This window comes from Chlorocebus sabaeus, chromosome 1 (assembly GCF_047675955.1).
Source record: "Chlorocebus sabaeus isolate Y175 chromosome 1, mChlSab1.0.hap1, whole genome shotgun sequence".
NCBI classification, from domain to species: domain Eukaryota; kingdom Metazoa; phylum Chordata; class Mammalia; order Primates; family Cercopithecidae; genus Chlorocebus; species Chlorocebus sabaeus.
In genome coordinates, this window is record NC_132904.1 from 70,615,981 (window position 1) to 70,639,919 (window position 23,939).

Below are 23,939 nucleotides of genomic sequence, written 5' to 3' on the forward strand. Positions count from 1 at the left end.
TTTTTGAGATAGAGTCTCGCTCTGTTGCTCAGGCTGGAGTGTAGTATTGATCTCGGCTCACTGCAAGCTCTGCCCCCCGGGTTCATGCCATCCTCCTGCCTCAGCCTCCTGAGTAGCTGGGACTACAGTTGCCCACCACCATGCCCGGCTAATTTTTTGCATTTTTAGTAGAGATGGGGTTTCACCGTGTTAGCCAGGATGGTCTCGATCTCCTGACCTCGTGATCTGCCCGCCTCAGCCTCCCAAAGTGCTTTTCCTAGTTTTCCTTCTGGCCCAATGACTGAAAAAGAACAGCTTCAAGTGAGGAAGAAAATAAGACAGTAAAGTTACAAAAACCAAGAAAGAAAACAACTTAAGCACCACATTATACAGAAAAATCAAGTTAAGATGCATACTGAAGTAGGGAGAAGAATAAATGTGAGGATAAATATATAAAATAAAATAATAAAGGAGAGATTGGAGAAAGATGGGGAGGTTTAACTAATCAAAGTCTTAGAGGAAGCAGAAAGGAATAGAATCCCAAAACTCAGGCAAAAGAAACAGAGAGAAACCATGTGAACTCAGACAGAATAGAAATAAAGACAAAAAGTTTTAAAATGTTGACAATGCCTTTCCCTCTTCCATCCAATAGTGGGACTGAATTGTACACCAAATAATTACAAAGGTTCCTGCTAGTCTGAACATTCTAGATTTAAGATGAAATTATCATTTGGGAAGCATTTGTCTCCCACCCCTATATTCCTCTAATGGATATGGAACGTACAAAGTTACCTGAGAAAAGTTAAAGACCGGTTGTGTTGTGCCCCATGCGATGACAGATCTGGTGACTTCCTCTGTGCTGAAGAGTTTACAATTTAAATAAACATTGCATGGTGATTGTTTCTCAGATTCTCCACTAATAAAATCTTTCCCATCTGGCACCATCAACAGCACATGCAACAGCAAAGCACTCTCTTTTGTTGACCCATTCGTCTGAATGACTAAATTATGGGAGGCTGGCATAGCCATGAAGGTTGAAGGATGTGGTGCTAGAGGGCTTGGTGACTTTCGGGTGGGGAGCACCAAGTTCTGTGCTTTCTTTGCAGTTTCCTCATGAATTTGATTTAAGTTTTGTAGGTTTTTGGTATAGGTCATATCTTGGTTAAGTTCTGGTAGTGCCTTATTTGGACTTGTAGGAGCACAAAGTGGGGTGTAATGGGTATTGCCACTTAACTTAGTATTGACACCAGTGAAATCTTTGTTATCTGTAACAAGCTCCATGGTTACCTATAAAACACAAAAGGAGAAGAGTCAGTAAGAATGTCCTTTAGAATTGGAATTAGAATTTTGAGGCTGGAAACAACATCAGATTATTAGGAAATGAATTAACTCATCCTCAAACACTCTAATAGTAAGAATATTAACAGAATGCATATACATTAACTTGCTAGACTAAGAAAAACTAGACAGATGATTTATCAATAACAAAAGATGAACCTGGAAGATCAAGTTAAGCCAGAATAGAAGAAAGTTCCCAGAAAAGAATGGAGACATGTTTAAAGGACCCAGAAATCCAGTTGAAGAGGCTCCCACTGGCTAAATCTAGGATAATTTCAGCATCAGAATGAGTAACAGTAATGGATTATAACCTATTGAATAATAATCCATGAATCCATCCCGATATAAAATAAATATGAGAGAAGAAACAGCTCCTCCGTATAGAATGCCAATTAATAAACGCACAAGAGACGGTAGAGTTGGAAATCACCATTTGACAATCATCACAGTAATAAGTGATTCAGGTTAATCCCAGTGGAGGAACATTCTTTAAAATAACCAGCATTACTTTAAAAAAAATCAACATACTGAAAAATAAAGAAAGGCTGCAGAACTGTTTCTGACTAAAGGAGAGATTAGAAAGATCTGACAAAATGCAATAGATAATCCTTGACTAGAAAAAAAATTTGCTATAAAGGCGCTGGTATAATTGGTGAAATCTTAGTACAGCCTGTAGATACAGCATCAATGCTATGTTGACTTTTAAAACTCTAGAGTATTATGCATGATGATGTCCTTGTTCTAAGGAAATACACAAAATATAAACTAAAGAATTTAGGGGGAGAGGCATGATGTACAACTTACTCTCAAATAGTTCAGAAAAAAATGTGCATGTACATGTATGGGGGAAGGAGATAAAGGGACAGAAAGAGAGACAGTGAAGAGGCAGACAGACAATTATAAAGAAAATGTGACAAACAGTAAGAATTGGGGAGTCTGAGTAAAGAGTATAAAAAAAGTCTAAATGTTAAAAAGTAAAAAAGAAAAGGGATGCAGGATAAATGATGAATTTGAAGAATAGAAGTGGTCACTAACTGTCAGGAGACTCAATTACTAAGGGTAAAAGGTTCTTGCTGTTTCTTTGATCTGAAATCCATAAGTGTTCGTAAGTGTTACACAGCAAGGTTCTTTTTTTTTTTTTGGAGACGGAGTTTCTCTGTCGCCCGGGCTGGAGTGCAGTGGTGCGATCTTGGTTCACTGCAAGCTCTGCCTCCCGGGTTCATGTCATTCTCCTGCCTCAGCCTCCCGAGTAGCTGGGACTACAGGTACCCGCCAGCACACCCAGCTAATTTTTTGTAGTTTTTAGTAGAGACGGGGTTTCACCGTGTTAGCCAGGATGGTTTTGATCTCCTGACCTCGTGATCGGCCTGCCTCGGCCTCCCAAAGTGCTGGGATTACAGGCGTGAGCCACCATGCCCAGCCAAGGTTCTTTTACTCTATTGAATATAGACAGCAATCTATCCAGAATAGTATTTCTCTCAAAAGAACCAGGATAGAAAAAATTTCTAGTTGATCAATCCTATTTATAACCCCTTTCTGATTTTAAACATTGTAGTCCAGAATGAACCAGGCAGGCAACAACTATAACTTGGATAGCACAAGAGTAAGGTGATGTTAATTTTTTGCAATAATAATCATATAAGTCTTTAAAGCAAAGTGGTATTTACTAAGACCAAGAAGAGAGAGAAGGCTTTCAAGAAGAAAAGGCAGTATGACAAAATACAGAGGCATGAACCAGTATGATACCTTACTGATTCTTTATATAGTGTGACATAGTTATTGGTAGAGAAGCTGTAGGAGAGAAGGCTGAACGGTAGGCCAGGGTCACATAGTAAGTCTTGTACTTTATCCTTCGGGTGATTGGGAGTCATCAGGATGTTTTAGGCATGGCTGTGATGATTTTTTTTTTCTTTTGAGACAGAGTCTTGCTTTGTCGCCCAGGCTAGAGTGCAATGGTACAATCTCGGCTCACTGCAACCTCTGCCTACTGGGTTCAAGCGATTTTTGTGCCTCAGCCTCCCAAGTAGCTGGGATTACAGGCACATGTCACCACTCCCGGCTAATTTTTGTATTTTTAGTAGAGATGGGGTTTAGCCATGTTGCCCAGGCTGGTCTCGAACTCCTGAGCTCCGGCAATCTGCCCACCTTGGCCTCCCAAAGTGCTGGGATTACAGGCTTAAGCCATTGCATCCAGTTGATTTTTAAAACTCACCAGGACAAAGCCATACTGAAGCCACACACCCTGATTCTGCCATCTAAGAAATCCTAACTCACCTGAATACAAGGAAATAACCCTCTCTCCAATGAATTATATACCAGAATTCATTCTATCAGGCACACTTAGTTACTTTTCTCCTTCTTTATTCCAATTACTCTAGTCTAAGCCACCATCAATCATCTCTTTTCTGGACTAATGCCACAGACCACCTCCCTCTTTCCTCTTGCAGTCTATTCTCCACACAGTAATCTTGTAAAATGGAAATCAGATGATGTCACTCCCACGCTTCAACATCTTTTCCTTGTATCTTAGGCTAAAATCGAAACTCTTTACCTTACCTACAAAGCTCTGATGATATGGCTTCTACCTGACCGTTCAACTCTACTTTCTACCAATCTCTCTCTTGCTCACTATCCTCTGGCAACATTCTATCCCTTGATGACTCCAAGTCCAGTCCTGCTTTAGGGCTGTTGCATCTGTTATTCTCTCTGGAATGGTCTCTGTGTTTTTTACTTTCTCCTCTTATTCTTCAAATCTCACCTTCTATGTCACCTCCATAGAAAGATGTTCTGTGATCACCATCTCCTACTTTCTCCCATCATACCATTTATTTCCTTCATAGTACTTCCACTGCTCTATTTCAAGAGATGCTACACAAGATCAAAGACTTTGCTTTTCTTGTTCACTGCTACATCCTCAGTACCAGCCAATAACGCATACTCAGCAAATACTTCTGACTTCCTGAATGTGTATCTACATACCTTGAGGGGGCCAAATAGAGTCTGATCATTTTCCTGTTGCACTGGAAGTTGATCACTGAAAGAAAGCAGCTCTGATTGAATGACAGCTCGCAAAGAAAGTGACGCAGATCCAATGACTTCTGGCTGAGGAAGAAGGAGAGAGAACATTTTGGTTAGTTAAAGAGAAGCCACAGGAGATCTTAATTAAAGTGACAACATATGATGGCTTATAAAGGAAACCATGCAGGAAGAAAAAAGCTGAATTATCTAAGACAACTCTGAGATCCCACCTTCTGTCATATTTTGTTCTCTCTTCTGGTTTTTGCTACTTCTGTCTATAAGAATACAGAGGGTTTTATAAGCCACAAAGTGGTTGGAAGATTATCTTTTTCTATCACTAAGAGTTAATTCTTACTCAAAATGTTCAACTTCACTATTAAAAATAACAAATAAAATTTAGATGTCACAAATTTTTGCTATTAAAACTAGGGAAATTGTAAAGTTTAATATATCTAATGCTATCAAGGCTATGGAGAAACAAGAGGCTGTCATTTAAGTAAAGCTGGAAATACAAACTGGGAATATGCTTTTAGATGGCAAATTTGGTAACAAATATTAAAAGCTTTAAATATTTATGCTCTTTGGCCCACTAATTTCATTTCTGGGAATTTATACTAAAGAAATAATAAACAGGCCAGGCGCGGTGGCTCATGCCTGTAATCCCAGCACTTTCGGAGGTCAAGGCAGGCAGATCACCTCAGGTCAGGAGTTCGAGACCAGCCTGGTCAACATGGTGAAACCCCTGTCTCTACTAAAAATATAAAAAAATTAGTTGGGCATGTTGGCAGGTGCCTGTAATCCCAGCTACTCAGGAGGCTGAGGCAGGAGAATCGCTTGAACCCAGGAGGCTGAGGTTGCAGTGAGCCGAGACTGCGCCATTGCACTCCAGCCTGGGCTACAAGAACAAAACTCTGTCACACACACACACACACAAACAGACACACACACACACATACACACACACACAAAGAAATAAGAAACAATGCATAAAAAGCTTATACACAAATATGTATATGTTAAAAGTAGTTAACAATGAGATACACCTAGTTGTCCAATAATCAGGAATTAAGCTAATTATATAGCACATCCACATGATGGCATAACATGCAGCCATTAAAATGACATTTATTAAAAGTTTCTAATAATATTAATTGTATTTGTTATAATGGTTGATAAAAGGGTATTAATTCATGTATATCATAAACCTTCAAATACTTACAAAATTATGTGGAAAACACTAAATAGATATTTTTGAAGAAAATGAATAAAAACCCTCAAAATGCTAAATGATAAAAAGAAAGAATAAAACCTACATACAAAATTATATAACATATTGTGTTCATTGGAAAAAGACAATGCAGATAGGCATAAATGCTAACAATAGTTACTTCTTGGTGACTGAATTACAGGCAATTTTTGCCTTTTAAAAATTATTTTTCAAGTTTTCTACAAAAATATGCAAAACTCTTTTATAATTAGAAAAAAAATGCTGGCCAGGCGCAGTGCTTCACGCCTGTAATTCCAGCACTTTGGGAGGCCAAGGCGGGTGGATCACGAGGTCAGGAGATCGAGACCATCCTGGCTAACATAGTGAAACCCCGTCTCTACTAAAAATACACAAAAATTAGCCGGGCTTGGTGGCGGGCGCCTGTAGTCCCAGCTACTCTGGAGGCTGAGGCAGGAGAATGGTCTGAACCCGTGAGGTGGAGCTTGCAGTGAGCTGAGATTGCGCCACTGCACTCCAGCCTGGGCGACAAAGAGACTCCGTCTCAAAAAAAAAAAAAAAAAAAAAAGAAAAAAAGAAAAAAAGAAAAGAAAAAAAATGCCATTAACTAGGTATAGGAAAATTATTCAATGTAAATACATCGAAATGTTAATAGAGTTTATTTTGAGTTATGAAATGATGCCTGGCCGGGCGCGGTGGCTCAAGCCTGTAATCCCAGCACTTTGGGAGGCCGAGACGGGCGGATCACGAGGTCAGCAGATCGAGACCATCCTGGCTAACACGGTGAAACCCCGTCTCTACTAAAAAATACAAAAAACTAGCCGGGTGAGGTGGCGGGCGCCTGTAGTCCCAGCTACTCGGGAGGCTGAGGCAGGAGAATGGCGTAAACCCGGGAGGCGGAGCTTGCAGTGAGCTGAGATCCGGCCACTGCACTCCAGCCTGGGCGACAGAGCGAGATTCCGTCTCAAAAAAAAAAAAAAAAGAAAAAGAAATGATGCCTTTCCCGCCCTTTCTATTTTGCTATAATTTTCCAAAAAGGACTTGTATTGTATATGTCTTCTGAAAAAAGCAAAAGAAAACAAGATGTTCTTCATGCTATCCATACCAAATAAGAGGTCAAAAGATTTATAAAGACTATTCTTTTATTGAAAGAGTAAAAACTGCTTGTTATAGTTTATTGATTTACGTTATGCCAGCTGCAAGTAATTTTATAAACTTGGAATTAGTTGATCAAAACTGCTACTCACAACTGTATTATTTTGGGCTTGGATAACTTATGTATTCTGCCTGCAAACAGGAAGTAGAATCTCAAATTAAGGCTGATAGCTTGTATCAATATAGCTACCTTTCTCTAGAAGGGAACAGCACAATAAAGAGGTTAAGAACTTGGGATCTAAAGATAGCAGATTTGGGATGGTGTCTTGGTTCTTTTATTAGATTGAGTGATCTTGGACATGTTATTTCACCAAATCTCAGTTTCTTCATCTGTAGAATGAAGATAATAATGTACCTAATTCACAGAGTTGTGGTGATTAAAATTGATAGTGTGCTCGTGTAGAGTCTTTAATATTACATCTGGCCCATGACAAACAGCAGAGATTTGTAGTAGTAATAATAATAATAACAATGGATTATTAGTACTGCCTGCACCTGAAGATTCCTAGTTTAGGCAAGAATATAGTTTTAGGTATGCTCCAAATCCCTGGGGTGAAGGTAAGGCAAAGGCCAAAATCATTCAAAGTACCTTTTTCTGTGGAGTTTTCTTTGCATAAATTTGGAAAGTGAGGTTGGAATTCCACCAGTGCTCTATCATTGGGCCACCAAACTGTACTGGAAACACAAATCGCTGCTGGAACTTCACCTCTGTAAGGAGAACCAGACACACAGACATGTCACACCGCCCAACTGAAGTCATCATCAATCCATGCCTTGATACCATCTGCTTCCTTTTCAAATTTAATTAAGATTTCCTGCAGAAATCTTGTCAGTGTCATTTCACAGAAAGTGCTAGGGCTGTATGAGCAGGGACAAAGAGAAAACCCTGAAGATAGTACACAGAAGACAGGCAGTGCTATGTTGCTCTGCTTTGCTATGAGAAATGAATGCCGATCATGAGTACTGGATGTGTAAGGAGACATACCTATACACTTCACTGGGTTTTAGGTAATAGGACTGTTTTTAAAAGACAAGTTGGTAGGTAGTATACTAAAAGAAGTGGGCTGCCTGGAGGTGGAACAATGAGGGATAAACAGATAAATAGAAGAATGGAATGAATAAAAAACTATAATAACAAAAATAAACTTATCTTCTGGACACTCCTATTGTCACAAACAAGGTATCAGGTACTGATGTTAGCAGTGTCAGGCAAAGCACAGTCTGTCTCTTGGGCGGAAAGGAAGGGGTTTCTGCTATAAGTGTAAGTGGAAGAAGTGATGGTGGTATTTGAGTTTGTGCTCATGGTTATAGAGTTTTAACTAGTAAATAAAAAGAATTTGAGGCCAGGTGCGGTGGCTCATGCCTGTAATCCCAGCACTTTGGGAGGCCGAGATGGGCGGATCACGAGGTTAGGAGGTTGAGACCATCCTGGCTAACACGGTGAAACCCTGTCTCTACTAAAAATACAAAAAAAAAAAAAAAAAAATTAGCCGGGCGAGGTGGTGGGTGCCTGAAGTCCCAGCTACTCAGGAGGCTGAGGCAGGAGAATGGCGTGAACCTTGGAGGCAGAGCTTACAGTGAGCCTAGATCACGCCATTGCACTCCAGCCTGGGCAACAGAGCGAGACTCTGTCTCAAAAATAAATAAATAAAATAAATAAATCAATAAACTAAACTAAAATAAAGAATTTGACACCAGAATCAAAGGACGTAAGTTTAAGCTCCAGTTCTATTGTTTATTATTACCACCTCAGAAACACTTTATCACCTATAAAATGATCTTCCTGTCCATTCACTGCTAAGGCCCTTAAAATGGATCATGAATCTGAAGAATCCTCACAAGAGGCCCAGTTATGAAGAGAATCTGCTATTTCTAGCATTCATTCAAATGACCCATTTTAACCTACTGATCTCTCTATTCATCTCTGGCCATATTAGTTGGTGACTCTATACTTTTCTTGGCACTGTTGGACAGGATCTGGACCTTGCTGTGTGGATCAATGCACAGGAACTACGAACAAAAGGTCTGGGCCCAGGAAGCCCACATCCACTAGATCAGTTTATTTGGTTGCCCTACCTGGGAAAGGGAAGTAAGATAAACTTGCACCTCATTGGTGTGCTGGGAGGATCAACTGAGGTAATAAAGGAAAAAGCACTTTAGACACTGTAAAATTCTTTATGTACAAACAGAATCCTATTTCAATTTCTCCTTACTACTTAGGTACGTTCTTGCACTGTTACTATATTTCTCATATAATTCTCTGTTTCTTAAGCTCATTATTTTTCACCACTGAGTAAAGTTAATTTTTATGCCAGCTGCAAGCAATTTTACAAACTTGGAATTAGTTGATCAAAACTGCTACTCACAACTGTATTATTTTGGGCTTGGATAACTGATGTATTCTGTCTGTGAGTTAAGGCAGTAAGTGAAGAAAAAATTCAGGTAAATAACTCGCTAACACTGTCCCAGAGAAGATTTTTTTCAAGAGTTGAAAGGGATCCAGATTAATACCTAGTCTAATCCATATTATTATTAAGAGAGGCCCACAGGTAAGACAGTGATTTTGCCTAAGGCGCATGATTAGTGTGTGGTATGATCAGAACTAGAACCCAATCTTGCAATTCTTGGCTCAATGCTTATTCCACATTTCCCATATAATCCTTCTCAGAAAAACAGATCAATCACTGCGGCCAACGATAAAAATAATGTTTAAGAAGCAATATAGATTAAGGCACACTTTTGGAATCGAAATGGTGCTAGGTTGAAGTTCTAGTTTTACCATAAACCAGCTGTGTGATATTACACAAGCTACTTAATTAATTTACGTCTCAGTTTCCTCTTTCCTCATCTGTGAGTTTCCTCTTTCCTCTTTATATCCTGATATGCAAAACTTCCTAAGATTAAAGGCAAGATGCAGAACCATGTACAGGTTGGGCAGCCCTAACCCCAAAACTCAAAATCCAAAATGCTCCAAAATCCAAAACTTTCTGAATGCCAATATGATGCCAGAGTGGAAAATACCATACCCTACCTCATGTGATGGGTCTCAGTCAAAATGCAGTGAAAACTTTATTTCATGCACAAAATTATTTAAAACATTGTACAAAATTACCTTCAGGCTATGCGTACAAGGTCTATATGATACATAAATGAATTTCATGTTTAGATTTGGGTCCTATGCCCAAGATATCATATTAATGTATATGCAAATATTCCAAAATCTGAAAAAATCTGAAATCCTAAATACTTCTGGTTCTAACCACTTTGAAGAAAGGACACTCAGCTTGTGTATGGTGCACTAACACTTGCAGAAGCATGGGGGACAGGAGGTGGGGGAAGGGATAAACCAAGCTTGTCCAACCTGTGAGCCCAGAAGTGGCCCAGGATGGCTTTGAATGCAGCCCAACACAAATCTGTAACTATCTTAAAACACTGTAAGATTTTTTTGTGATTTTTTTTTTAAGCTCATCAGCTATTGTTAGTGTTAGTGTATTTTATGTGTGGTCCAAGACAATTCTTCCAATGTGGCCCATGGAAGCCAAAAGATTGGACACCCCTGGAATAAACATATTTGCTGATACACACGCACGTGTGTGCACACACACACATACACACATCTATCTATCTATCTATCTATCTATCTATCTGGCTATCTATAATGGCTTAAGGAAGGATATAAAAGCAACAACCTTGTTTGTCTGCAAGGATGCAACTTTTGAATTTTGAACCATGTGAATGGATTATCTAGTTCTAAAAGGAAACAAAACAAAGCAAAGTAAAAATTTAAAAATCCCATGTTACTATGCTGTAAAGGAAAAGTTATTTGACTATGTAGTAGGAGTGTTAGGACCACATCTTTTATTTCTTAAACTACTTCCCAGAGAAGAAACTTAACACTGATGAACTAACTATTCATAGATCAAACTGGAAAACCAAGGCAAAGGTATCCTCAGAATATATTAGAATAGTGGCTGTAATTTTGGGTGGCAGGAACATAAATGTCTATTATATTATCCTTTTTCTGTATCTGAAATATTTAAAACAAATTAGAAAAAAAAAGACAACACCAAAAGCATAAGCAACAAAAGAAAAAAACAGATAAACTAGAGTACATAAAAATGAAAAACTTTTGTGCTGTAAACAATACCATCTAGAGAGTGAAAGGCCAACCCACAGAATGGGAGAAAATATTTGTAAATCATAGATCTGATAATGGGCTTGTATTTAGGATATACAAAGAACTCTTATAACTCAATAACAAAGAGTCCGATTTGAAAATAAACAAAGGATCTGAATAGGCATTTCTCCAAAGAAGATATATAAATGGCCAATAAGCACATGAAAAGATGCTTGACATGACTGGCCATCAAGGAAAATGCAAATCAAAATCAATGTGATGTCACTTCACATCCACCAGGATGACCAGAATAAAAAAGAATGGAAAGTAACAAGTGTTGATGAGGATGTAGACAAATCAGAACATTCATATACTGATAGTGGGAAAATGGTGCAGCCACTGTTGAAAACAGTCTGGCAATTCTTGAAAAAGTTAAAACATAAAGTTACCATATGACCCAGCAATTCTACCATTAGATATATACCCAACGGAAATGAAAGCACACGGTCCATACAAAAACATGTACACAAATGTTCACATAGCAACATTATGCAAAATTGCCAAAAAGTGGAAACAACCTGAATGTCCATCAACTGAGGAAAGGATAAATGAAATGTGGTATATCTATGCAATGGAGTATTAGCCATAGAAAGGAATGAAGGACTGATATATACTACAACATGAAACCTAAAAATATTATGGTAAGTCAAAGACAGTAGTCAAAAAAATCACAAGTTGCATGATTCCATTTATATGAGACACCTAGAATGGACAAACTGATAGAGACAGAAAGAAGATTAGCAGTTGCTTAGGGCTGGGGAAAGAGGGAAATGGGAAGTGAAAGCTAGTAAGTATGGGGCTTCTTTTAGGGGAATGAAAATGTTCTAAAATTAGATTGTGGTGATGGTTGCATAGCCTTGAAAATATTGGCCGGGCATGGTGGCTCATGCCTGTATTCCAGCACTGTGGGAGGCCGAGGCAGGTGGATCACTTAAGGTCAGGAGTTCAAGACCAGCCTGACCAACATGGTGAAACCCCATCTCTACTAAAAATACAAAAATTAGCCAGGCATGCTGGCACGCACCTGTAATCCCAGTTACTCAGGTGGCTAAGGCAGGAGAATTGCTTGAAGCCAGGAGGTGGAGGTTGCAGTGAGCTGAGATTAAACAACTGCACTCTAGCCTAGGCGACAGAATGGGACTCCGTCGCAAAAAAAAAAAAAAAAAAAAAATTAAAAAATTTTGTACTTTAAATGAGTAAATTGTACAGTATGTAAATTATGTCTTGTTAAAGTTGTTTTAAAAGAAGAAAAATGGCAACAGTTGAAAGAAAATGATTTAAGCATCATAATTTTTGAGTTCTAGTCAGTTATGTTACTAGTGACCTGCTGCCTTATATTAGAATAGTCATAGTATCACTGGGCCTGTTTACTCCCTTATAAAATACAGAAATTACAGTAGATTCACTTCAAAGTTCTTTCTAGTTCTAAGATTTTATGATACTACAAAAGTCAAATGAGGCCAGGCATGATGGCTCATGCCTGTAATCCCAGCACTCTGGGAGGCCGAGGTGCACGGATCACCTGAAGTCAGGAGTTCGAGACCACCCTGGCCAACATGGTGAAACCACGTCTCTACTAAAAAATACAAAAATTAGCTGGGTGGGGTGGCATGCGCCTGTAATCCCAGCTACTCAGGAGGCTGAGATGGGAGAATTGCTTGAACCCGGAAGGTGGAGGCTGCAGTGAGTAGAGACTGCACCACCACACTCCAGCCTGGGCGAAAGAGCGAGACTCCATGTCAAAAAAAAAAAAAAAAAAGTCAAATGAGTAATTACGAATTCAAAAATTCTTCCAAAGTCAGAATGTCTAAGGTGCAGAAAACCAGTGTGTCTCTTACTTCCATTTGTAATTTTACTGGAGGCGAGTCGAACAACCTCAGTGATCAAAGCTGTCTTTCCCAATCCGCTTTCCGAAAAGCCCACAGGAAAGTGATATTCTACAAAGAAAGTGCTAAAAAGAAAAACAAAAAAAGTGATTAAAAACTAACCAAACAATAAACCTAATTTCCATCTGATAAATCCAACATATATTTGAAGTCCTATTTTCAGGACCTCTAGTACTCAGAAGCCTTACCTCTTCTTCAAAGTTTTCCACCAATCCTTGTCAGAGAATCAAAGGTTCCCTTTCTTGCGTTCCCACAGCACTTTTAATACAAAACATCTATTTTGGGCCCTAAAGCCTTATGTTATAGATAGCCATTTAAATGTTTCTCTGTCCTGCTAACTGTAAGATATGTAAGAACAGAGTCTGTGTCTTAATTTTCTTTAGTTCCATACTTACACAGTTCTTGGGATCTAGTGGGGATTCAGTATATTTCTGTACATTAAATGATGCATATGAAAACACATCCCAAATCACAGTATTATACAACTGTTGATTATTATCATCAGACACACTTTCGAAAAATGTCAAATTTAGCTTTCTCATGTTAGAGACATACCGCTTTTTTGCTGTAGTCACCTTAGGTGGTGGACCAGCATAGCTTTTTTTGTCAGGGGTCATCTGATGATTATCTGGAGGAATTCCCATGGTTTCAATGATGATTCTGACTGAATGTGTTCTACCCAAAAGGGCCAGTCTATCCACACTTAGTGTCATCGTTTGGGTATCTTCTGGAGTTTCTGAGAGCATCTGTTGTTCAACCAAATTTCTGAAAGGAGTTCACATGAGCAGTGAGGCATACTGTTACAGGCTTCACATGAAACAATCTAGTTTGCACAGGCAAGATGAGGAAAGAGGGAGGGCAGCAAGTTTTAATTTTTTTATTTTTATTTTTGCACAGGGTATTGCTCTGTCACCCAGGCCAGAGTGCAGTGGCATGATCATGGCTCACTGCAGCCTTGACCTCCTGGGCTCAAATGATCCTCCCACCTCAACTTCCCAAGTAGCTGGGACCACAAGCATGGGTCATCACACTCGGCTAATTTTTGTATTTTTTGTACAGATGAGATATTACTATGTTGCCCAGGCTGGTCTTGAACTCCCAGACTCAAGCAATCCTCCTGCCTCAGCCTCCCAAAGTGCTGGGATTACAGGTGTGAACCACCACACCCAGTCAAGCATCTTGATTCACAAGTTATCAAGGATTGGAAACAGCCTTAATTATCAGAATTCTGGTCCGATAGTGCAAGAAATCTCAAAAAATGTAAAAACAATTATAATCTAAAGGTTTGAGAGTGTATATTCAGGGTAACTGGAATCTATGCTTCCAGTACAAAAAGATTTTTAAATACTATATATACATATATACACACACATACACACATATACACATATATACACACACACACACTTATACACACACATACACACACACACACATATATACACAATACACATGAGTACAGAAACTGAAACTACAAATTTAGGTTTTTCTAGAAGGGAAACAGACCTTATTTCAGTTACCCACTATCCTAATGTAACTACTATTGTCACTTTTGTGTATTTCTTCTCATTTGCTTTCCTTATGCATATTTTCTACATAGTCATGATTACAGTACACATACAACCTAGAATCCTGCTTTCTTCCTTAACCATTTAAATTATACCTATCTTGGTAGAATCAATAAAATGAAAATGACCATACTGCCAAAAGCAATCTACAAATTCAGTGCAATTCCCATCAAAATACCCTCATCATTCTTCACAGAACTAGAAAAAAAAATCTTAAAATTCATATGGAATCAAAAAAGAGCCCACATAGCCAAAGCAAGACTAAGCAAAAAGAACAAATCTGGAGGCATTACATTACCTGACTTCAAACTATACTGTAAGGCCATAGTCACCAAAACGGCATGGTATTGGTATAAAAACAGACACACAGACCAATGGAACAGAATAGAGAATCCAGAAACAAAGCCAAATATTTATAGCCAACTGATCTTCGACAAACCAAACAAAAACATAAAGTGGTGAAAGGACACCCTATTCAACAAATGGTATTGGGACAACTGGCAAGCCACATGTAGAAGAATGAAATTGGATGTTCATCTCTCACCTTATAAAAATATTGACTCAAGATGGATCAAGGACTAAATCTAAGACCTCAAATCATAAAAATTCTAGAAGACAACAATGGAAAAACCCTTCTAGACATTGGTTTAGACAAAGACTTCATGACCAAGAACTCAAAAGCAAATTCAACAGAAACAAAGATAAATAGATGGGACTTAATTAAACTAAAAAGCTTCTGCACAGCAAAAGAAACAGTCAGCAGAGTAAACAGACAACCCACAGAATGGGAGAAAATCTTCACAATCTATACATCTGACAAGGACTAATATCCAGAATCTATAAGGAATGTAAACAAATTAGCGAGAAAAAAATCAAACAATCCCATCAAAAGTGGGCTAAGGATATGAATAAACAATTCTCAAAAGAAGATATACAAATGGCCAACAAATGTATGAAAATATGCTCAACATCACTAATGATCAGGGAAATGCAAATCAAAACCATAGTGCAATACCATTTTACTCCTGCAAGAATGGCCATAAAAAAAAAAAAAAAAAAAAAAAAAGAATGTTGGTGGGGATGTGGTGAAAAGGGAACACTATTACGCTGCTGGTGGGAATGTAAACTAGTACAACAACTATGGAAAACAGTGTGGACATTCCTTAAATAACTAAAAGTAGAACTACCATTTGATCCAGCAATCCTACTTCTAGTATCTACCCAGAGGAAAAGAAGTCATTATATGGAAAAGATACTTGTACACGAATGTTTATAGCAGCACAATTTGCAATTGCAAAAATATGGAACCAGCCTAAATGCCCATCAATCAACGAGTGGATAAAGAAATTCCATGTATATATATGGAATACTACTCAACCATAAAAAAGAAACGAAATAACGGCATTTGCAGCAATCTGGATGGAATTGGAGACCATTATTCTAAGTGATGTAGCTCAGGAATGGAAAACCAAACATTGTATGTTCTCACTCATAAGTGGAAGTTAAGCTATGAGGATGCAAAGGCATAAGAATGATACAATGGACTTTTGAAACTGAGGGAAAGAGTGGGAAGAAGGTGAGGGATAAAAGACTACAAATTAGAGGCCGGGTGCGGTGGCTCACACCTGTAATCCCAGCACTTTGGGAGGCCAAGGTGGGCGGATCACCTGAGGCTGGGAGTTCAAGAGCAGCCTGACCAACATGGAGAAACTGCGTCTCTACTAAAAATAAAAATTAGCTGGACATGGTGGCGCATGCCTGTAATCCCAGCTACTCGGCAGAAGAATTGCTTCAATCCTGGAGGTGGAGGTTGCAGTGATCTGAGATCGTGCCATTGTACTCCAGCCTGGGAAACAAGAGCAAAACTCTGTCTCAAAAAAAAAAAAGGCTACAAATTGGGTACAGTATCATATTGCTTAGGTGATGGGTACAACAAAATCTCAGAAATCACCACTAAAGAACTTATTCAGGTAACCAAATACTACCTGTTCCCCAAAACCTATGGAAATAAAAAAGTACCCATCTTTTCAGATTATTACATTTTTAAGAATTACAATGTTTACTGAGTTATTGCAACTTAATCACTCTAATGGTGCTGGACAAATGGGTCATTTCGCCTTAGGAGATCTTGTGAAAATAATATTCCTTTGCGTTTACCTTTAAATAAACAGAGCAGCTCACCTATTTTTCTTGCCTGTTGACCTCTTCTTCAGCTTATGATCACTTGACTCCAGAACCTTAGACGATCTGGCAAGAGCTGTTGACTGGCTTATGTTTTTAGAAGGGACAACATCATCCTCTTCACTGAGGAAATCACTGATGCTGGTATCAGATTTCTATGGAGAGGAAGAAACAGAGACACTAAAAGACAGCTGCTTTGGGGACTGTAGCAACGAAACATTTCTCTAAAGAAAGCAAGTTCTAAAAAAAAAAAAAAAAAAAAAAAAAAGAAAGCAAGTTCTTCTCTGTACATACATCACTCTCTTAAAGAAAGAACTGACACCAGGGAGATAATACCGTATTTCTCCTGGTTATACAAAAATAATCTGAAGTTCACAAAAATAACCTACAAGTTCAGCTGAAAGCAAATAAATGAAGGTAGATTCTTCTTTCAAATTCTCAATAACAATAATAATTATTTATTGACTATAGACTGTATGTCTGGTATTATGCTTAATGCTACATGTATATTTCTAACATTCACCACATTCCTACAAGGTTCCTTTATCTCAGTTTTTACAAGAGAGAAAATCAGAGCTGAAAAAAGTAAGGCAGCTTGTTTATGAACCATACCTGTAAAGCCAGATTTTGATCTCCATGGGCTTCAAAGCCTGTATTTCTACCATAGTTTGAGGCCAAATGACCTGGACGATGTCACCTAATTATTTGGATAGACTACTTATTTATTTATTTTTTTGAGACACAGTCTCACTGTGTTGCCAGGCTGGAGTGCAGTGGCACAATCACAGCTCACTGTAACCCTGACCTCCCCGGGGCTCATGTGATCCTCCTACCTCAGCCTCCTAGCTGGGACTACAGGCATGTGCCACCACCCCTGGCTAATCTTTGTATTTTTTGTAGAGATAAAGTTTGGCCATGTTGCCCAGGCTGGTCTCAAACTCTTGGGCTCAAGTGATCTGCCCGCCTCGGCCTCCCAAAGTGCTGGAATTACAGGGGTGAGCCACTGTACCCAGCCAAGACTACTTTTTGTCACCATTCTATACTACAAATGATTCATTCTGCTTTTAATCTTGCTAAAATGAACTGTTTACTATATATAGGTCACAAATTTCCTTAATGAGGGAACCAATGGCTAAGCCCCTTGCAATTCATTTTTATTTCGAGAAAAGGCAGCTACTGCAATGGACTGATCAGCCCTTTACATCACAAAATGTAAAATAAAGAGAGAAGATGGCATTATAGTTACTGGGTTCCATTTAAAAAAAAAGATACAAAGCTTGCTAATATAATATAAATTCAGGACACAAACCCAAAGTTATTTTAAGTCTATCATTTAAAACTACCCTTTTTTCAGCGTGTCAGGGGGTATAATGTGTTGATCTGTGACGGGGGACAAATTAATTTAAATAAGCATGATAAGAATGTCTTCTTGGAAGCAATACAACTTTTTTTTTTTTTTTTTTTTTTTTTTTTTTGAGATGGAGTCTCGGTCTGTTGCCCAGGCTGGAGTGCAGTGGCATGATCTCCGCTCACTGCAACCTCCGCCTCCCAGGTTCCAGTGATTCTCATGCCTCAGCCTCCCAAGTAGCTGGGACTATAGGCATGCGCCACCACACCTGGCTAATTTTTGTAGTTTTAGTAGAGACAGGGTTTCACCATGTTGTCCAGGCTGGTCTCGAACTCCTGACCTTAAGTGATCTGCCCGCCTTGGCCTCCCAAAGTGCTGGGATTACAGGCGTGAGCCACCGCGCCACCACAATACAACTTTAAAAAGCAAAATTACAAAGATTTTTGCCTTTAAATTTTCCTTTAAGTGGCAACTTTTAAAAATGGTTATTGATGAGTGCAACTGAAGAATAAATTTTAAATTTTATGTAATGTCAACTAATTTAAGCAGCAGCATGTGGCTAGTAGCTACGTTGAATAGCATGATTGTCAGGTTACTTTTTTTTTTTTTAATTATACTTTAAGTGTAGGGTACATGTGCACAATGTGCGATTTATTACATATGTATACATGTGTCATGTTGGTTTACTGCACCCGTCAACTCATCATTTACATTAGGTATTCCTCCTAATGCTATCCCTCCCCCAGCCCTCCACCCCTTGACAGGCCTCAGTGTGTGATGTTCCCCACCCTGTGTCTAAGTGATCTCATTGTTCAATTCCCATCTATGAGTGAGAACAGGCAGTGTTTGGTTTTCTGTCCTTGTGATAATTTGTTCAGAATGATGGTTTCCAGTTTCATCCATGTCCCTGCAAAGGGCATGACCTCAACCTTTTTTATGGCTACATAGTATTCCATGGTGTATATGTGCCACATTTTCTTAATTCAGTCTATTATTGTTGGACATTTGGGTTGGCTCCAAGTCTTTGCTATTGTGAATAGTGCCACAATAAACATATGTGTGCATATGTCTTTATAGTAGGATGATTTATAATCCTTTGGGTATACACCCAGTAATGGGATTGCTGGGTCAAATGGTAATTCTAGTTCTAGATCCTTGAGGAATTGCCACACTATCTTCCACAATGGTTGAACTACTTTACTCTCCCACCAACAGTGTAAAAGCGTTCCTATTTCTCCACATCCTCTCCAGCATCTATTGTTTCCTGACTTTTTAATGATTGCATTGTAACTGGCGTGAGATGGTATCTCATTGTGGTTTGGTTTGCATTTCTCTGATGACCAGTGATGATGAGCATTTTTTCATGTATCTGTTGCTGCATAAATGTCTTCTTTTGAGAAGTATCTGTTTATATCCTTCATCCACTTTTTGATGGGATTGTTTGATTTTTTTCTTGTAAATCTGTTTAAGTTCTTTGTAGATTCTAGGTAATAGCCCTTTGTCAGATGGGTAGATTGCAAATATTTTCTCCCATTCTGTAGGTTGCCTGTTCACTTTGACGATAGTTTCTTTTGCTGTGCAGAAGCTCTTTAGTTTAATTAGATACCATTTGTCTATTTTGGCTTTTGTTGCCATTGCTTTTGGTGTTTTAGTCATGAAGTCCTTGCCCATGTGACTACTGGCTACCGAATTGGACAATGTGGGTACAGGACATTTCTGTCATCACAGGAAGTTCTAATGGACAACACTGTCTTACAAGGCTCCATTTCAAAGGATCCTAATCAATATGCACAGTTATTTCTTAAAAAAGGTTTGTTTCCACAGATGCTGGAGAGGATGTGGAGAAATAGGAATGCTTTTACACTGCTGGTGGGAGTGTAAATTAGTTCAATCATTGCAGAAGACAGTGTGGCAATTCCTCAAAGATCTAGAACTAGAATTACCATTTGACCCAGCAATTCCATTACTGGGTATATACCCAAAGGATTATAAATCATGCTGCTATAAAGATACATGCACACGTATGTTTATTGCGGTACTATTCACAATAGCAAAGACTTGGAACCAACCCGAATTCCATTAATGATAGATTAGATTAAGAAAATGTGGCACATACACACCATGGAATACTATGCAGCCACAAAAAAGGTTGAGGTCATGTCCTTTGCAGGGACATGGATGAAGCTGGAAACCATCATTCTGAGCAAACTATCACAAGGACAGAAAACCAAACACCGCCTATTCTTACTCATAGATGGGAACTGAACAATGAGATCACTTAGACACAGGGTGGGGAACATCACACACTGGGGCCTGTTGGGGGGTGGAGGGTTGGGGAAGGGATAATATTAGGAGAAATACCTAATGTAAATGATGAGTTGATGGGTGCAGTAAACCAACATGGCACATGTATACATATGAAACAGACCACACATTGTGCACACGTACCCTAGAACTTAAAAGTATTTAAAAAAAAAAAAAAAAGGTTATTGACAAGGTAATCAAAATCTAGATGAGTCCAAGGGCTGAAAGGAATTAAGGTTAACATAAACTACATTGCTCAACAGCTAAGAATTTCAGGTACCAAAATACCAGGTAATCACACTGTGAATGCTATTCAATATTAAGAATGTCAAACACTGACTTTGGGGAAGGAACATTGTAACTCCTTGACTTTCCCACTGTCTCATGGCCAGTTAGTTCACTCCTTCTTTCAGGCAACAAACATTTTCTAAAATTATTTTGTTCAAATAGCATGGGGGATTATGTAGTACCATTCACACATTCATTTATTCACTAAGTATTCACTGAGTGAGCACTCGGTATCTGTCAGGCCTTTGCTGTACTGGTAATAAAAAAAATGAAGACACATTCCTGCGTACAAGGGACTATATCATACAATGTGGTAAGAGCTATAATAGAAATATGTGCAAGATATATGGGTATTCAGGTAACAAATTATGCTTGGAGAAGTCTGGGATGATTTCTTCACAGAGGTGATGAGTCGATCTTTAAGAATTAAGTTTATCAGATGGATAAGAGCATTTCAGCATTCAAAGTAGAAGGATTAGTACCAGCAAAAAACAGGGAGATACAAGAGCTAAGGCCAGGTGCAGTGGCTCATGCCTGTAATCAAAACCCTTTGGGAGGCCAAGGCAGGAGAACTGCTTGAGCCAGGAGTTTGAGACCAACTTGGACAACATAGTGAGGCCCTGTCTCTACAGAAAAAAAAAAAAAAAGAGCTAAAATGTTTCAGAGTGTCAAGTGGCATGAGACTCCAGTAAGGCTGGAGACTCCGGTGGGTAAAGGGTGTAAGTGGGAGACGAAGTTAGAGAGGTCATTCACGGTCAGATTCTAACACCATGCTCAAGACTGATGACACACTGTGGTCCAGTAGAAAAAAATACAGGCTTTTTGTCAGATAGACTAGGGTGAGAATTCCAATTCTGCCATTTAATTATTAGTACTTAACCTCTTTAAGCTTTTGTTTAATGCTATGTAAAGGAGAGATAATACTATCTCATGCAGCTGGTAAAAGAATTAAATAAAATAGAGCTGGACATGGTGGCTTACGCCTGTAATCACAGCAGTTTGGGAGAGTGAGGTGGGCAGATCACTTGAGGTCAGGAGTTCAAGACCAGCCTGGCCAACATGGTGAAAGCCTGTCTCTAATAAAAATACAAAAATTAGCCAGGTGCAGTGGCATGTGCCTGTAATCCCAGCTACTCGGGAGGCTGAGGCAGGAGAATTGCTTGAACCCGGGAGGCGGAGGTTGCGGTAATCCGAGATCATGCCTCCGCACTCCAGCCTGGGTGACAGAATGAGAGACTCCGTCTCGGAAAAAAAAAAAAAAAAGAGTTAAACAAAATAATGAATGAAAAACAGTATTTAGTGCTCTATTAGTTTCAGCCATTTAAAAAAAAAAAAAACAAACAACCCGCCCAGGTATTTAATAAATGATAGATAAGATGTGAAGTCCCTAGCACACAGAAAATGGGTAATAAATATGTAATAAATATTTCCTCGTTATCCTATAGGGAACATATTATCAGTGATGACTGTGAAGGTGGGAAGTCATGAAATCCTAACAGTTCCTAAGGTCTTTCTCACCCACCTCCTCGTGTCCAATCCCACTGCTGCTACTCTCATTCAGGCATTCTCTCTCATACCTCCCATAGCCCAGTGGCTTCCTATCTGCTTCTGGTTATTCCCTCTTCAGTCTGTCCCACTGTATGATTGCCAGACTCAGATTCCTAAAACACTCTTGTGATATGTGACTTCCTCTTCACCTGACATGAAAAGCCTTTCACAGATTGGCTGCAGTGTGCTAGCCTGCCTTTTCAACTTCTTTTCCACACAAATTCTCATCTGGTCAACTGGATCCCTTGTAGTGCAAAAATGTGGTTTTCTGCACAGGTCATTCTTCTACACCCATTTTGTATCTTTTCTCTGCTTCTCAAAACACTATCTTTCAAGTCTCAATTAAAACCCTTTATGCTTCATTATGCTTTTCCCCAACAATCTCATGTAAAAGTTTTCCCTGCTTCTTCCAAACTGTAGTAGCCCTCATTGGCTTACTACTGGGCTGGTATAAACTACCTTGTATTTCAGTATCTTTTTTTGACCTGGAGAAAAGGAAAATCAGGAGTATGAACCTTTTTACATATGAACAATTACTTGTGGAACAGGGATTGGACTTACTATGTATAGACTCTAGAAAATGCTAAGTCAATGAAAAGAGCATAAGGTTTGACAGAAAAAAGAACTTTGAAAAAACCAGCGCTGCCAGAAAAGAGAATCCCTGTCTCACAGGCCAGAAGAGTTTTGTCTCCTACGAGTAAGAAGTATTTTTGGAATATTTTTAACAGATACCAGTTAAGGATGGTTCTGAGGGTATAACTACATCAGCTGTTCCTTATAAAAGCTCTAAGGAAACCATATAATACATTAATTAAACCATAGGCTTTGGACTCAGGCAAACTTGAATTTGAATTCTGGCTCTAATACTTATTTGTTACATGTTCTTGCACAAAATACTCAAATTCTACTAGGCCTGTCTCAACATCTGTAAAATGAAGATAATACTTTCTTCTTCAGGTTGTTTTTATGATTAAGGTAAGGTATGTAAAATGCATAGCTGTCTGGCAAGTGGTATCATGCCTCCAGCTACTAATATTATTAATACATTTGTTCTCTAATTCTCAGTGCTTTAGGTTCAATGACTTACAGGTACTGTATAAAATAAGTTCTCCAGAAGACTTTGGTCATACTGAGGGTCATTCAGTTCACTGCTGCAATACACATCACTCCCAGGAGATGGGCAATCTGGAGGAGAGCCTAGCCCATCCCAGAAATTGCCTTGGGATAATTCAGCACTGCAGAGATAAGAAAACAAAGCAGAAGAATTTTAACAGAAGTTTCAGCTGAACTATTCTCTCTTTAGTGAAACTTTCTGAAGTTCTCAATGTGGAAGGAGATATGTTAAACAAAAGACTCACATTAAACAGAAGACTACTGAATAAATATTTCCCAATTATACTACCCCTCCTCTGGGATGCTAACAACCAGTATTCAAAAACACACTACTGACACTGATTGTGATCTCATTCATTTATTCAACGAACATTTACTGGTCACCTATTATGTGCTAGGTCCTGGAAGATACAGAGATGGCTAAGCTAACACAAACTGTACTCTTGTTGTATTTACAGTCTGATAGAGAGAAAAAAAGGTATAATTCAATGAGTTAAATATTATACACTGATTTTGCAAAAAATTCACAGACACACCCACTTCCAATAAACAAAAATATGTGCATTTAGGACTAATTACGGTGATATTAGTTCTATATAGAATATAAAAAAATGAATAAAACACAGTTTATAAACGAATAGGAAGATAAGCATATAAGTAACTATAAACTCAGAATTTTGAAGGAACAAATTCTCCCTTTTTTTTTAAAAAATCCTTTGCTGGTTTCTCTCTCTCTCTTTTTTTTTTTTTTTTGAGGTGGAATTTTGCTCTTGTTGTCCAGGCTGGAGTGCAATGGCATGATCTAGGCTCA

The 23,939-nt window shown here is 38.7% G+C and overlaps 1 protein-coding gene across 5 annotated transcripts in view; it reads right to left on the reverse strand.

Moving 5' to 3' along the window:
- C2CD3 (C2 domain containing 3 centriole elongation regulator) overlaps nt 1-23,939 on the reverse strand; it is a 155,550-nt gene that overhangs the window by 79,368 nt on the left and 52,243 nt on the right. For 4 of the 5 annotated variants that reach the window (XR_012094068.1, XM_038005474.2, XM_038005473.2 and 1 more), the window contains 7 exons: nt 23,103-23,250; nt 16,528-16,682; nt 13,334-13,543; nt 12,731-12,843; nt 7,305-7,423; nt 4,297-4,419; nt 772-1,266 (listed from right to left, as the gene is read on the reverse strand). Coding sequence is in view for 4 of the 5 variants with exons in the window: in XM_038005474.2 (XP_037861402.2) it covers nt 772-1,266; nt 4,297-4,419; nt 7,305-7,423; nt 12,731-12,843; nt 13,334-13,543; nt 16,528-16,682; nt 23,103-23,250 (1,363 nt within the window). In the remaining variant the exon portion in view is untranslated. The remainder of the gene's footprint in view (nt 1-771; nt 1,267-4,296; nt 4,420-7,304; nt 7,424-12,730; nt 12,844-13,333; nt 13,544-16,527; nt 16,683-23,102; nt 23,251-23,939) is intronic. The other variant, XM_038005475.2, reaches the window with a different exon arrangement.